Genomic DNA, 17473 nt, shown 5'->3' with positions numbered 1-17473 from the left:
ACAAGACATTAGCACCTACCTAAATTATGTAATATTTGAGAACTAAAACATATAAGATGAACCGCATTCCATTTGCTGTACTTTGACAGGGTCTACTGAAAGTGGCTTTGGATAATGCTCGCATCCAAGAGAAGCAGATTCAACAAGAAAAAAAGGAACTGCGAATGGAGCTCTATAGAGAAAGAGAAATTAGAGAAAGCATTGAAAGACAACTCACAGTTGAGCTTCAAAGCAGAAGTAAGTTTAACAAGATCAGTTATGGACTGAATATTGTGTTGGTGATATTTTTAATAGTAATATTTTGGAAATGAAAAACAAACTACAAGCTAAGAATCAAAGACTGTGTAATCCACAAGGTAAGATATTTAGTCTATTTCTCATAATAAAAATAATGAACTAGATCTGCATTTCAGTCCAGTTGCAGGTTTGGAAACATGAATATTCTTAGTTTCCTGTACAACTTTATTAAATACACTTGTATGTAAATAATCTAAAGAATCCTTATATATGAAATGTTTACTTTTTGCCAAGAACAGTGCTAGATTCTAGGGTTATAAGATAAATAAAACTTAGTTCCTGTCCTTGAGAGATTTACATTTTAGAGGGCTAGCACTACCAACCAGCTAATTTCAAGACACAGTAGCAAGAGCAATGGTGTACATTACATATGGTTATATACAGAAGGGGTAGTTAGTTCAGCTTGGTGGTGGCAAGTGGGTAGATGTTTGAGGAAGGCTTCCCGATGCTCACATCTGAACCTGAATCTTGAAGAATCAGTAAGCTTAGAAACGGTGTTTCTGAGTTATTTTGACACTCTAGACAGAGGTATCATTGATCATAGACATGGAAGCAAGAAGTCTCATACATGGGCATATATAATTTGTTATTACATTGGATTTGAGTTTCATGAAGTAAATATTGGGAGATGATTCAGAAACATGGAGGTAGAAGCTAAATTATGAAGGACATTTTTACCCATGTAAAAGATTATTTTAGATATTGTCCTGTAGGTGACGCAAGGCATTAAAAGATAAGCAGAGGGATAATCTGGTCTGATTTCAGTTATATAGAGTACTTCAGTGTTGGGAATAGGTTAGAGGAGGCTTGGAGTAAAGCTAGAAACAAGGAAACTATGTAGAAGGAGATTTCTGTCATCCAGGTAATGATGAGAACTGAATTAGGGTAGCATAAGTAAGGATGGAGACAAAAGGGAGAGTGGAGCAATATTGTTCACAAATAGAACTAACTTTCCAACTATGGGTAGGTAGATATTTGATTACCTACAAGTATAGATAATGAGACTAGTTCATATTAAAATGAGAGAAAATTAAAAACTTCACTTTAGCCAATACTTTTCACCTCTTCCTAAACAGCAGCAAATGTACTATTGCAAATTTCAGCTTTTATCCCTTCTTGCTTACTTTTCAATGAATGGATCACAACACAAATATTAAGTAAAAGAGTTAGAGAGTGGGAAGGAGAGGCAAGGAAATTAAGAGAAAAATCTACAACCTAGACTTTGCCTCCCTAAACGAGGAAGAATGAGTCTAGTTGAATTAAATCCCCTAACTATATACTATTCTGAAGTAGCATACTATATTCTGAAATTTGTATGAATAAATAAAAACTTACTATTTCCCTTAGGGCCTAAGAATCATTGGTCCAGTTTAAATTGGAAAATAGTCATTGCATTTATTTATTTTTTTTAATTTTATTTTTGTTTAAAATATTACAGATGTCCCTTTTTCTCCCCAATGACCCATTCCATCTCGTCCCATCCCCCTCCCCAGTCCCTCTCCTGATCATTGTCTGTGTCCTTGGGCTGCACATATATGCATATAAGTTATTTGGTTACTCTCTCCCCCTCCACTCATCCACCCTCCTCCATCCCTCTGACATTCATCAGTCTAATTTATGCTTCCATGTCATTGAATCTATTCTGTTAATCAATTTATTAAGTTCTTTAGATTCCACATATAAGCGAGATCATGTGATATTTGTCTTTCTCTGCCTCACTTATTTCACTTAGCATGATATTCTCCAGGTCCATCCATACTGTCCCAAAGGGCACGAGATTCTTCTTCTTTACAGCTGTGTAGTATTCCATGGTGCATATGTCCCACAGCTTTTTTTATCTATTCATCTACTGATGGCCATTTGGGCTGTTTCCAGATCTTAGCTATTGTAAACTATGCTGCTATGAACATCTGGGTACATGTATTCTTTCTGATTGGTGTTTCAGGATTCTTAGGATACATTCCTAGGAGTGGAATCACTGGGTTAAAAGGCAGCTCTATTTTTACTTTTTTGAGGAACCTGCATACTGTTTTCCATAGTGGTTGGGCCAGTCTGCATTCCCACCAGCAGTGTACTAGGGTTCCCCTTTCTCCACACCCTCCCCAGCACATGTAATCTGTTGATTTGTTGATGGCAGCCATAATGACAGGTGTGAAGTGACACCTCATTGTAGTTTTAATTTGCATCTCTCTGATGATTAGCGACATTGAGCATTTTCTCATGTGTCTCTTGGCCATCTGTATGTCCTCTTTGGAGAGGTGTCTATTCAGGTGCTTTGCCCATTTCTTAATTTAAAAATAATTAAACCTCTTCTTTTTATTTTGCCAAAGGCTTTACATACTATTAAGCAAAGGCTAAATTATCTTTGTAAACTTTGGAGAATTTTTTTTCTAGTATTTAGTAATCAAAATACATTATTATGATTAACATCATAAAAACACATTTCTTTAGTACAGAAAATTATATACTAAGGAACCAACTAATCATGTTAAATACAATAACATTCACAGATTGACTTATGAAAATCTACTACATATAGTAAAATTGGCTTCTAATTTTTAGGGATCTACTGAGTTCTCTTTTCTAACTTCTCATAGTCTCTCCAGGTCTGTCTTTATAATTGCTATCAGATCTGTTGTCTGGTAAATGCAATCAAACTTATTCTAAAGTAGTAGTATTTAATAAATTTAACATTTATTAAGATATAATAATACCACCACTACTACTACTATCATTTTACTACAGATCTTACTACTACTACTACTTGTTAATATGTATCACTATCTTCTATGTGCTATATACTGTTTTTAACATTTTAAATCTAATGACTGACATAATTATAGGAAATTATTATTCTCATTAATTTTGAGAAACTTCTTCATCTCTATGAATCACAGTATCCTCATCTATTACAATAGTTGAACTGGACAATCACTTAAATTCCTTTCTAGTTTCTTAAATATCTCATATCCAATACAGCCAACATTTTATGACAAAGGGTGAACTCTTTACCTGAAGTCATATGATTTAAGAGAAAGAGGGGAGAAATTGACATAATGGTTATAAAGTAACATCTTCCCAAGTATATGGAAACAATAGTAAAAATATAGATAAATATATAAAGAACATGTATAAAACTGTAAATATATAGTAAGAATTCCTATGACTTTTTTAAAATTAAAGCTATGTTTCACATTCAAAGTAAATATTGCATTCAACTGCCTTTTTGTTGTTAGCCAGGATGTATTACTTGAATTAAACACAAATATACAGAGATGGGCAAAAGTAGGTTTAATTACCAGCCATTGTTACCTAAAAGGTAAATCATCAGTAAGGGTACAAAATAACAACAATAAGAAGACAAATACAAATAAATAATAGCATAATAAATAAATAAATAAATAATAATAAACTCTCATGTACTCACAACTATAAACTTACTTTTGCCCACTCCTGTACATACATCATAACATTCTTTGCAGATTAAACACTTTGAATCATAGAATGATAGAGCTAGAAGAGAACTTGGAAGTCACTTATCTTGGTCCTTGACCAACTATATGGTCACCAGGATTTGACACAACTACCTATGTGATCTTTGGCCCTCTGGCTATGAAAATTACTAGCTGTGTAATCTTGGGTAAATTGTTTAACCTCTCTCAAGAACTCAGTTTTCTGCGCGGCCGCACTTGGCTCAGCAATTGGGCATCGACCCAGGTTCGATTCCTGGTCAGGGCACATGCCCTGGTTGCGGGCTGGATCCCCAGTCTGGGGTATGCAGGAGGCAGCCGATCAATGACTCTCTCATCACTGTTGTTTCTATCTCTCTATCCCTCTCCTTTCCTCTCAATTAAATCAATAAAGATATATTTTTTTAAAAAAAGCACTCAGTTTTCTCACCTATAAAATGGAGATAATAGTATTTTCCTTGCTGATTTGTTTTAAGGTTTAAATGAGATATAGTCCTAGATAAATGCTCATTATAGAGTAGATCTTAAATAAATGATAGTTATTATTTATTTATTTAATTTTATTTTGTTTTATAGAGTTTTGTGTTACTGTATTTTATTAATATTGTGAATACACGTATTTTAAAAATTAACGTAACTGAAAGTTCACAGTGAAAATCTACTCCATAACTTATTGCCCTGCAACCACTTTTAAAAATTCTTTGTTCCTTATTCAAAGTCAAGCCAACCTAAATATATGTTATAATTTTTATCCTTTTCTTGCATTAAAGGCAGCATAATATAAACAGTGTTTGGCACCTTGCCATTATTTGCTATTATTTCATTTAAGAAAATATCTTGGAGATCTTCTCATATCAGTTTATAAAGAACTTCGCTCTTTTTTAACCACTCAGAGTCCTGTATTCCATTGTGTGTGATGCACCATATTTGATTTATCATGTCTCTTATTGAAGGACACTGGGGTAAATTTCTCTATTATAAAAAATGTCTCTATTCCATTGGATGTCAGCAGGCCTGAAGTGTGGCTGCTGCAGACATGGTAGGTGTTCATTCTCCCTTCCTTCTTACTGTTCTCTCTGTGCAAGACCTTCATACTGAAAGTGTCAGCCTTTTTGCTCCCATCAGATTTTGTGCTGATGTAGAGTCCAGGGTCTGGCTTCCTTTGGAGACATTATTGTAGAAAAACAAAGACAGGGAGGTTCATAATGCTAAAGATTCTATTGCCCCAATAATTCTTTCTGTAGAATATGACTTTGTTGGGTAGCTCAGTCTCTGCAGGAAAGCAGTGTGGTTTGGCCTCCAGACAAGTTATTGAATGGGTATCTTTTGATGAAACAGTCCCCAAACCAAAGTCCTCCCTGGGTCTCCAGGCCTGGTTCTCTTCACCTTGGTACACTGAGGGGGCGTGTCCCTTGCAACTCCAGGCTTTCCATGCCCTGCCTTCTTGGTAAAGCCCATAGTAGGCCACAAGCGTAGCATCCCACTAGAGTGGGAGGAAATCTCAGGGCCATATCATATGGTGATGGAATAAATTTTAAGTGTGTCACTCCTTTTAGGTCACCTGAAGGTGACCATTTCCAGTGTGTGTTTATGGTTGGCACATCACTCAGGAAACTGCAGAGACCTTGTTGGTCCCTCTGCTGCTTCTTCCAGCATTCTGTCTCTCCCTCACACATTAGCTCTGCATGGCCCCAAACTTCTTTTTTTTTAATTGGATGCATTGGGGTGACATTGGTTCCCAAAACCATACAGATTTCAAGTGTTTAACAATAAAACATCATTTGCACACTGCATCTAGTGCCCATTGTCCCAAGCAAAGTCCGTTTCTGTTCCCATTTTCCCCACCTTTGCCCATATCCATTACTCCCACCCTCCATTCCCTCTGGCTATCACCATACTGTTCTCTGTGTCTATGTGATTGATAAATATATACATATGGATTCTTTTTCCTTAATTCCTTCACCTTCTTTCATCCAGCCCCCCAGTCTCCTTCCCTTCTGACAGCTGTAATTATATTCCATGTATGCATGCTTCTGTTTCTATTTTGTTCATCAATTTATTTTGTTTATTAGATTCCACATATAAGTGAGATCATATGCTACTTGTTTTTCTCTGACAGTCTTATTTCACTTAGCATGATAATCTCCAGTTCCATCCATGCCATCACAAAAGATAAAATTGTCTCTTTTTTTTACAGCTAAGTAGTATTTCATGGTGTAAATGTACCACAGCTTTTTTATCCACTTATCTATGAATGGGCACTTGGACTGTTTCTAAATCTTGTCTATTGTAAATAATGCTGCAGTGATCATAGGGTTGCATATATATTTTTCTTAATTAGTGTTTTAGGGTTCTTCAGATATATTCCCAGAGGTGGGATCACTGGGTCAAATGGCAGTTCCATTTTTAATTTTTTAAGGAAACTCCATATTGTTTTCCATAGTGGCTGCACCAGTCTGTATTCCCACCAGCAGTGTACTAGGGTTCCCCTTTCTCCCCATTCTCGCCAGCAGTTCTTTGTTGATTTCTTGATGGTAGCCATTCTGACAGGTGTGAGGAGATCTCATTGAAGTTTGAATTTTCATCTTTCTGATATATGTCCTTTTTGGAAAAGAGTCCATTCGGGTCATTTGACCATTTCATAATTTTTTTTTGGTCATCTTGGTGTTGAGTTGTATAAGTTATTTATATATATTTAGAAATTAACCCCTTTTCAAATGTATCATTGGAAAATATGTTCTCCCATTCAGTCAGTTCCCTTTTAATTTTGTTGATTTTTAACAATTTTTACTGTGAAAAATCTTTTCAGTTTGATTTAGTTTCATTTGTTTATTTTTTCCTTTGTTTCCCTTGCTTGAGGAGATATGTCAGCAAAATCATTGCTATGTGAAATGTCTAAAATTTTACTGCCTTTGTTTCTTCTAGGATTTTTATGGTTTTGCCACTTACATTTAAATAGTTTATCCATTTTAAATTTATTATTGTGTAAGGTATAAGCTGGCGGTCTAGTTTTATATTTTTGCATGTATCTGTCCTATTTACCCAGCACCAGTTATTGAAGAGAATCTCTTTACCCCATGGTATGTTCTGTATGTTCTGACTTTACCCCCTTGTATGTTCTTTTTGTTGTTGTTTCTTTTTTATTTTATTTTTCAATTACAGTCTACTTTCAATATTATTTTGTATTGGTATCAGGTGTACCTGATAATCATATACTTTGCCTCCTTTGTCAAATATTAATTGTCCATATAGGAGTGGTTTCATTTTGTTCTCTCTATTCTGTTCCATTGATTGGTATGCCTGTTCTTGTGCCAATATGATGCTGTTTTGATTACTATGGCCATGTAGTATAGTTTATCAGGTAGTGTGATACCTTTAACTTTGTTTTTCTTTCTCAGGATTGATGAAGATATTTGGGGTCTTTTGTGGTTCCACACACATTTTTGGAATATGTGTTGTATATCTGTGAAATATGCCATTTGTATTTTAATAGGAATTGCATTTAATATGTAGATTGCTATGGATAGTATGAACATTTTAATGATGTTAATTCTTCCTATCCATGAGCAAGGTATATGTTATCATTTATATGTAGCTTCTTTATTTCTTTAGTGTCTTGTAATTTTTTAACTACAGATCTTTTACCTCCTTGGTTAAATTTTTTCATAGGTACTGTATTTTTTATTGTTGTAGCAATAGTAAATAAGATTATTTTCTTAATTTCTTTTCCTGATAATTTATTATTGGTGTATAAAATGCTACTGATTTCTAAATATATATATATTTTAAGTCGAGGTCAATCATTTCTTTTCTTTTTTTAAATATATCTATTGATTTTAGAGAGGGGAAAGGAGAGGGGGAGAGAGAGATAGAAACATCAATGATGAGAGAGTCCTTGATCGGCTGCAGCCCGCAACCCGGGTATGTGCCCTGACCGGAAATCGAACCCTGATTGCCTGGTTCTTAGGTCGATGCTCAACCACTGAGCCACGCCTGGCCAGGCTGATTTCTAAATATTAATTTTGTATTTTAATACTTTGCTAAATTAATTTATTAGATCTAGTCATTTTGGGTGGAGTCTTTAGGGTCTTCTATGTACAATATCATGTCATCTGAGAATAATGACAATTTTACTTTTTCCTTTCCAATCTGGAGGCTTTTTATGTTTTCTTCTTGTCTCATCACTATGGCTAGGACTTCTGGTACTATGTTTAATAAAAATATTGAAAATGGACATACTTGTCTTGTCCCTGGTCATAAGAGAAACACTTTTAAATTTTGCCCATTGACTATGATGTTGGCTGTAGGTTTGTCATATAAGGCTTTTATTACTTTGAGGTATGTTCTCTCTATTCCCACTTTGCTGAGAATTTGTATCATAAATGGGCGCTTGATTTCTCAAATGCTTTTTCTGCATATATTGATGTAATAATGTGACTTTTATCCTTCATTTAATTAATGTGATATATCACATTTATTGATTTGCAGATATTGTATCAACCTTGCATCCCAGAATATATCCCATTTCATTATGGTGTATGAGCCTTTTAATGTATTGCTGAATCCAGATCACTAATATTTTGTTGAGGATTTTAATATCTATGCTTATCAGGATATTGGCCTATAATTTTCTTTCTTTGTAGTGTCTTTATCTGTTTTAGGAATTAGGCTAATGGTAGCTTCATAAAAAGAGCTTGAAAGTCTTCCCTCCTCTTGTACTTTTTGGAATAGTTTGAGAAGGATAGGTGCTAGCTCTTTGAATGTTTGGCAGCATTCTCTTAAGAAGCCATCTGGTCCAGGATTTTGTTTACCGGAATTTTTTAATTTTTTTTATTTTTAAATATATATCTTTATTGATTTAAGAGAGGGAGAAAGAGTGATAGAAACATCAATGATGAGAGGGTAATTGATCAAGCCTGCAACCAGGCATGTGCCCTGACCGGAATCGAACCCCAATTGCCTGGATCCTAGGTCGACGCTCAACCCCTGAGCCATGCCCCTCTGGGCTGCTGGAAATTTTTAAATTATGGCTTCTATTTCATTAGTTGTAATTGGTTTATTAAGATTTTCTGATTATTTTAAATATAGTTTTGGAAGATTATATATTTCTAGGAATTTGTCCATTTCACCCAGGTTGTCTAATTCATTGGCATATATTTGTTCATAGTATTTTCTTACAATCCTTTGCATTTCTGTGATGTCAGTTGTTACTTCTCTTTCTGACTTGTTCTTTTTTTATGGTTTTTATGTTCTTTTTAATGCTTAACATCTTTATGTTTAAGTTCTCACTGAGATCATCCATTCTTCCCTTATGGTCCTTGAGCATTCTTATAACCATTGTTTTAAACTCTGTGTCTGATATTTTTGTTGCTTCCATTTCATTTAATTTTTTTCTGGGAAATTTTCTTTTTTTCTTTTTTAATCCTTATCCAAGGGTATTTTTTCCATTGTTTTTCAAAGAGAATGGAAGGAAGAGAGAGAGAGAAACATCAATGTAAGAGAGAAACATCGATTGGTTTCCTCCCACACACACCCCAACCAGGGCCGGGGATAAGCCTGCAACTGAGGTACATGTCCTTGGCCGGAATCAAACCCAGGATCCTTCAGTCCATGGGCCAACACTCCAACCACTGAGCCAAAACAGCTAGGGCTGGGAAATTTTCTTGTTCTTTCATTTGGGACATATTTTTTGGTCTCCCCATTTTGTCTCTGTGTGTTAGGTACATCTGCTATGACTCCTAAACTTGTCATAATGGCTTTATGATGAAGGTGTCTTATTGGACTCAGTAGCACAATCTTCCAGATCACCTGAGCTTAATGCTCCAGGAATGTTTCTTGTGGGTTATGTGTACCCTCTTATAGTAGTTGTGGCTTGAGTGCTGTTGGCCCTTTTGTGGGTGGAGTTAACCCTTCAAGCTGTCTAACTATAAGGATAAATCTCTGTCTTCATATATGAGTCACTGTAAAGTTGGTGCCCGCCCCCAGGCAGAGTTAATCCAGCAGGGTCTGGTGCCTGCCAGAATCCCTCTTTGGGTGTGCCACTTGTGTGGCTAGTTGGGTGGAGCTCTGGTGTGGCCTGAAGCCCACCACTGGTTGTGTTGATTCTGGGTCCACTTGGACATGGTTCAGATATTGTGTGTAACCACCCTCATTCTACCTGTCTGAAGCTACCATGCTGTTCTCTGTTTGTGGTTTCATCTACTGGGACTGGGTATGTGGGGGAGAGGCCAATCTGTGTAGAAGGTATGGCTTTCACAAGCTTAGACCTGGCTTAGTCTATAAAATGTCTGAGGCTCCCTGTGGTCTGCCTTCACTTGTCAATTAATCTGTCTCACTCTGAGTTTACATGGTCTTCCTCTAGAGCCTTCCAAAGAAAGACTGTAGAGTGAATTCAGTCTGGCCACAAATCACCAAGCCTTCATTAGGTTGCATGCTTGGTAGTGCAGTGTGACTGAGGTTGGGAGGATGGGGTTATTGTGTCCCCTACATGGGGTTTGCTGTGTGGTTAGACACTCAATGAGGGGAAAGTGGCCCTTACTCCAGAGCCAAATCACTCAGTCTTTGCCAGTGTCTCCAGCATCAAACTGAATTTAAAGCTAAATTATAGAGCAATCACTTGGTTTGACGCTGGGAGCTGGTCAAGAATAGCTTCCACCTACTTGGCAGTCATGTAATATTCTATGAAATTGTTTACAATATATGGAATCAGACATTTAGGGGAATCAACATATAGAATATTTTTCAAAAAAAAATTTTACTGAAAGCAAAATTTTGTCTTATAAGGACATTAAGTTATACATTAATTTGAGTACATTTAATTTCTTATTTAAATAATGTTTAAAATACTTTATTTGAATGACGATAATTAAGTATAATTACAATAACAAAATATTTTTATGTTTAACCTTACTTATAGTCTTTCATCAGAAATAACAGTAACCATACCTTCTCAATGTCTTTTACCAAGATTTCCATTTTGTTATTTACCTTAGACCTGTGAATGGTTATCTCACATGAACATAAATTTACCTGGGTAACTGACTCTTTTCAAGTTGCTGAAGGTCAGTTATATGAAAAGACATTGAACTGTGAGATAAATAAAATTGAAGCTCAAAAACATAATCATTTTCACAGATTTCAAAGTTTCAGAGTTTAGAAGCAATCATATGTTAGGGTAGTTGAAGTTTTTAAATTAAGATATTGTAAACCAATAGTAATTTTAGACTGTAATGAAGAATTTAAAAAGAATTTAATTGCACAAAAGGAACTGCAGCCCAGGAGACAGAGATTTAAGTAGCAACTTAAGTTGTGTTCCAATGAGACAAGGGGGAAGCTGAAATTTATAGTGAAAGTTCCTGCCCAGGTTCTCAATTAAGCTTGTTTTATATAAATGATGTATCTAAATTATGCAGCTCTCATCCAAGGTGGAAGGTCTCAGTCTGTTAGCAGAAAGACTAAACCAAGATTTCCCTGCAGTGATTGACTCTGAGGGTGTAAACAACCAGGGCATAGTGAGGAAAGCCAAGAGTTCAGTCTGATGTTCTTCTTGTTATAGAGTATGTGAGGAACTCTTGTCAGCACATGGCTGCTAGGGTGTTATTATCCATAAAATTTGAGTAGTTGCTTGATCATGTGTAGTTCATCTCAGCACATAAATTCCTTCTTGGGATTCACATAAAATGATTCTTTCTTCCTGAGTTCCACAATATAAAGCCTTGAGAATTGAGGTATAGTTTTTTTTAGCTCTTTATTACCTTTTCTGCTTACAAAAAATATATATATATACTGTTGTGCTTTTACAAGTTGCCAAAAGTTATTCTCTTTAAAATGGATGGGTGGCCCGTCTGGGTGTGGCTCAGCGGTTGAGCGTCTACCTAGGATCCAGGCGATCAGGGTTCGATTCCCAGTCAGGGCATATGCCCGGGTTGCGGGCTCGATCCCCAGTACGGGGTGTGCAGGGGACAGCCGATCAGTGACTCTCTCATCATTGATGTTTCTATCTCTCTCTATCCCTCTCCTTTCCTCTCTCTGAAATCAATAAAGATATATTTAAAAATAAATAAATAAAATAAAATGGATGGATGGATGGATAGTTGCCCTTATAATTGGTAACAACTCAGAAAAATACGCTTGAAACTGTAACATTCAAAAGACATACCATATTTTGCAATTCAATAGATATTTTCTCTTTTTTACATTTTAAATATGAATAGCAATATCCTGATGAATAATAAGAATGCCTTTCTTAAGAGATTTATAGAATATTTAATTATATCATTAAATGAATGTTGTTAGTCAAAATGGAAAACAATTTTTCACCACTTCTACCACCACCATACAAGTGTGTGTGTGTTAAATAGCATACACACTAGAAAGACGAAAGCAAAAAGAAGTCAATTTTATGACTGAACACTACTCATTGTTTGAGCTAATGAGAACTGGAACCAAAAGAATCTAATCATATTTCAACTGATACATTTATATCTCTCTCTGTATCAATATCTATAGTTTATCATCCATCAAAACCGGCAACTCTTTTTTTATTGACCAAGCCATTGTAAGCTGTTTACCTTTCACATTTCAGCTAGCATGCAAAAGCGCCTGAAGAAGGAGAAAAAATCCAAGAGAAAACTTCAAGAAGCTTTGGAATTTGAATCAAAGCGTAGGGAGCAAGTGGAGCAAGCCCTTAAGCAAGCCACTACTAATGACAGTGGCCTGAGAATGTTGAAAGGTAATGTCTGATTTGAGCTTACACACACAAGGTACACAAAGCAAAACCCGATTTAAAACACAGGGAAGGAAGGGAGAGAGGGAGGGAGGGAAGGAGGGAGAGAGGAGGGAAAGAAGGAAAAGGCTTTGTCCAGGAGTTATTAAAAATCAATTTGAGGCCAAGTTATATAGGCCATTAATTAAATCTGTCAAAATAATCTCTATTCTGGGAGATAGTCTGGGAATAACAAAAAATCCTGCTGGCTTTTGAAGTAGAAAAAAAAAAAAAAAAAAAAAAAAGAGTAGTACTAATAACCTCCCTGCAACTAAAATGTAAGTGTTATAGGTCCATTAATGTTAAAATATGCTGATGTTTGGTGTACTCTATTTTAATGAGCTAAACAATGTTAGTACCTTTAAGGCAGATGGCATCAGTGTTGAGGGTTTAAGGAGCACCTGGTTGAAAAAGAATGTTCTAAGTACATCCCCGGAGATCCTTTGAGAAAAGCTGCTGCTTTTGTGCTGAAATTTCTTAATTCCAAACTTTTTTGTTTCCATTTCTTTTTTTGTTTGTTTTGTTTTGTTTTGGTAATCCTCAATGGAGTATATTTTTTCCATTGATTTTTTTTTTTTAGAGAAAGTGGAAGGCATGGAGGGAAAGAGATGGAGAGAGAGAGAGAGAATATAAGAGAGACACATTAATTGGTTGCCTCCAGCAAGTGTCCATACTGGGGCCGGAGATTCAACCTGAAACTCAGGTATGTGCCCCTGACCAGGAACTGAACCTGTGACCCTTGGGTGCAAAGACTGACACTCTAACACTGGAGCAACACTGACCAGGGCTTTATTTCTATTTTTAATTATGAAATTCTGCAACATTGTTTTATACTAGAGAATATTTGGGTTCTTCTCTCATAGCACACTGCCAGCTTGTATGTTTAACTCATATGTGTTTATAACAAAAACGAGCTTAAGGATTTTATGCAAATATTTACACATACCCCATACACACATATTACACACACATCAACTAAAAGGGAGGTGCTTCACGTCCTATACTAATTATGAGTAAGGAATTTTTACAACTGTTCAATCGTATTCTTTCCTTTTCAAAAATTCAATTTCTTTTTTTTTATATGACTATCTTGGATCATTCTGATCACAATCAATAGATATACAGTGCTAGATTATTAGCTCATGACAACCATGCCTCATTGAGACAAAGAAGATAGAAAGTAAATAATAATACTACGTTAATATTTCACACAATGGGATACCTTAGACAGTGGAAACCAGTATCCTTGCTTATTCAAGGTCTTAAAAATAATATTTCTGACCAGCAATGGATAAAATATTCTGAACAGTCTTATTATTTGAGATCCTGAACTTGTAATTCTGAGACAGTTTGACTTTTTTAAAAACATATTAGAAATCCACACATAAGTGATCTCCACTCTAGCTCCAGTGTTCTCTGCTGTAAAGGAAAAGATGCTCTTTCTACAGAATGATGGGTACCTTGTATTCAGATAAATTCCTTCTCACATTCCTCCTTGATGGCATTAGGTAATACACTGGCATTCTTATCACATTATCCAAGGGTATCTGAGCAAATGTGTGTATACAGAAATGCCCATATTAAGCTGTGCTTCATGTATATGCATAATTTTAGATAATCATGTTTCATATTTAAAATTGAAAATAAAAACCCAACTCCTTATTTCTTTTCTTCAAGTTTTAGGGGGTTTTTGAAGCAATTCATGTATCTCTTTCTCCTTAGAGCCTATACTAAATCAAGACCACAAGCTGTAACCTGTGTTGTGGTGTCCACAAGTGCTTAGTATAGAAATAATCTCATCATCTATCACATTTTACAAAAGAAAAATATACCATAAGGATGAAGCACTTCCAGTTATGTAATTTTATCCATCTTTTTCTTTTTCCACAGTCAAGGCATGTTACCTGGTAGTCTGAGGGGATTTTTTGGATAGATTATTTTCCTGAGATTTATCTCTAGAGAATGGAATGCATAAAGACGTATTTACTATGGACCTGAAAATATATTCCTAATTATAGAATTCATCTACAGTTTATAACCCTCCTTCCTAACATAAAAAACAAATAGATATACAAAAAACAAAAATGCCACCCAAGACGTTGAGTTATGTATAGGAACAAAGTACTGGCTTACTGACAGTTTTCACTTTAAGTGGAAATAGAAGAAAACAGAATTGTACCTTAATCTTGGATGTCACTTTTTTCAGATACTGGGATTCCAGATATTGAAATAGAAAACAATGGAACTCCTCATGATAGTACTGCTATGCAAGGTACAGTAAACATCATATTTCTCTCTATGACTGCTTAATACCTGACCCCTAGGGGTGGGGCAAGGGTGAGCTCCTATGTTCATACTCTTCATATAAGTAAAATACATAAGCTTAACTCTTCTTACTTTATGACAGAGGAAGAAGTTAGCACTGTTTTTTTGTTTGTTTGTTTGTTTTATTTTGTTTTAATCCTCACCTGAGGACATTTCTTCCATTGCTCTTCAGAGAGAGTGGAAGGGAGAGAGAGATAGAGAGATAGAAAGAGGAATTCCAATGTAAGAGAGACACATAGATTGGCCACTTCCAAACTGGGGCCGGGAATCGAGCCCCCAACCGAGGCACGCTCCCTTGGCTGAAATAGAACCCGGGGCCCCTCATTCCATAGGCCAGTGCTCTAGCCACTGAGCCAAACTGGTCAGGGCAGCAATGTTTTTTAAAGATTATTTACATATATACATATATATGTGTATGTATATAAAAACTCATATTTTTACATATATAATGTGAGCAAATTTATTGTATGTTTAGCTGTTAAAAGGATGTACATTTATATGTTAGGCTTATTATAAAAATGCATGTGTGAATATAATTTACCTTTCAGTAGTGTACAATAATATGCTTTTAAAATCTCACTGATGTTTTTAAAAGCCACAGGTACAATAACCATAAAGTACTGATATTTGAAAAGTGTTCTAGACAACACTTTTATCAACCTTTAAATTTTGATGCTAAATTTCAATGATTTTAGAAACCACCTAAATATGGATAAAAGAGCACACCTTGTTCTTTATGTTTCGTGGACTTCTGGAAATGCCTAGATCCTCTAAATAAAAAATATTTAGTAGTAAAGAAAATACTACTAAATGAAACAAATCAATATAGAGTTTCACTAGAGTGCAAAAGCATCTAAAATATTTTGACCACTGGAGTTTTTCCAGTGTGATTCTAATGCAGTTTTGTAGCCCTTCGTATGCTGATTATATTTATTTTCACAATTATTGTGAATAAATGTCTCAGTTTGATAAAAAAAAAAAAAAATAGGTGTCTCCATGAGAAAACTTCCTAACTTTCAAAAAGGAAGATAACTATGGATATGTTGCTTGCTGGAGGTTTAACTAATTGGTGCCTTTCCACTGTCTGATGTGACCAAAACATCTATTGGGTTAATCTGAGAGTCATCATCTGATGGGTCAGCTTCACAAATTTTAGAGACTCCTTCATGTAGTTTTGCATGTCAACTGTGCAAAACCAGGAGTGTCAGAGTTCATATATCTTCCGATAGTGTCTGATTCTGCTGTAGCTGGCTAGACATAACTAATGTATTAACTAGATGCATTGCTAAGTGTGAAAACATGCGTGTTTAGCTCATTCAATAAAGCTTTTGCTGTCTCTTATGTCATTTTGCTTGCTTGCTTTCTTCCCTCAACTTAAAGGCTATGTCTATATAAGCAAAGCAAATTTGAATGGGATTCAGTGTTTGTTCTATCAATTTACCACAGTGTAATTTATGAAGAAAACCCCACTAGTTTGGGCTACCACTAGTTGAGGTTACCACCACGTATCAGGGCCAAGGCAGGATTGAATAAACCTGGGTCATTTTGATTCCTTCTGAACCTGTGAAACACAAATATAAACCTCGTCTTAAAGGAGCACAGAGTTTGATTGTGTCCCTCCTTTGAGTGGAATGTAAGATCAGCTTTGGAACTGGAGGGGGTAAACCAAACTTACCATCAATGCGTTGTATATATTTTTTAAATATATTTTTATTGATTTCAGAGAGAGGAAGAGAGAGGGAGAGAGAGATAGAAACATCAGTGATGAGAGAGAGTCAGTGATCAGCTGCCTCCTCCATGCCCCCCCCGCTGGGGATAGAGCCCAAAACCTGGGTATGTGCCCCAACCTGGAGTCGTACTGCGATCTCCTGGATCATAGGTCGATGCTCAACCACTGAACCACTCTGGCTGGGTGGTTGTATCTTTATTATGCTTTATTCTATACTCCTACTTCATCTATGTGTGTTTAATTTATATGATGCCTTTAGTACACAGTAGTAAAATCTTTCCCCACTCTGAGATAAATATAAGCTTTTGAACTGTCTTAAAAGTTTTCATTTCCATGCACCAAACACCAGATATCTTATTCATGGGAGGTCAATTATGTGATATAAGCAAAAGGTACATTCCCTATCCATTTGGCACATTTTTAAAAATTTTAATGGAGCTTGTAAAAATGTTTTTTCATATTAATTTGTGATTAAGAGAGAACACATTTAATATTTTTTCACTAAGCATAATTTGAATGTGTTCTACTAGTTTTTGCTAGTTAAGAGAATTAGATATACCTTTAAAATGCTTGAGATGGAACTGATTTTAAACTTAAGAAATTAACTTTATTATTTTTATTTCAAATTACAATTCAACTTGTCAACTATTTGTGGTTAATATTGTAAATATATGGTGGGTTAAAATTTCCTTCCTAAACATCCACCTTTTAAGTTATATTAAATAATGTTCTTGATAAACATGCTAGAAATGGAAAAGCACACATTATCACCTCTCTTAGGATAGAATTTAAGCAGTATAAATAATAAAGTTCTTATCATCAACTTAGGGAATGAATGCCATATCTTAATATGACAGTGAATCACAATGTAATATATAAAATATTTTT

At 35.3% G+C, this 17473-nt stretch overlaps 1 protein-coding gene across 1 annotated transcript in view; it reads left to right on the top strand.

The window, feature by feature from the left end:
• DACH2 (dachshund family transcription factor 2) overlaps positions 1–14841 on the top strand; it is a 665744-nt gene extending 650903 nt beyond the window's left edge. Inside the window, exons 10-12 of the mRNA XM_087813311.1 lie at positions 90–237; positions 12352–12498; positions 14738–14841. Coding sequence (XP_087669437.1) covers positions 90–237; positions 12352–12498; positions 14738–14841 — 399 coding nt within the window. The remainder of the gene's footprint in view (positions 1–89; positions 238–12351; positions 12499–14737) is intronic.
• The last annotated feature ends 2632 nt before the right edge of the window (positions 14842–17473 follow it).

This window comes from Miniopterus natalensis, chromosome X (genome assembly GCF_054644295.1).
Source record: "Miniopterus natalensis isolate mMinNat1 chromosome X, mMinNat1.hap1, whole genome shotgun sequence".
Lineage (NCBI taxonomy): Eukaryota > Metazoa > Chordata > Mammalia > Chiroptera > Miniopteridae > Miniopterus > Miniopterus natalensis.
Note: the sequence above shows the minus strand (reverse complement) of the source record. Positions and strands in the feature narration are given on the sequence as shown.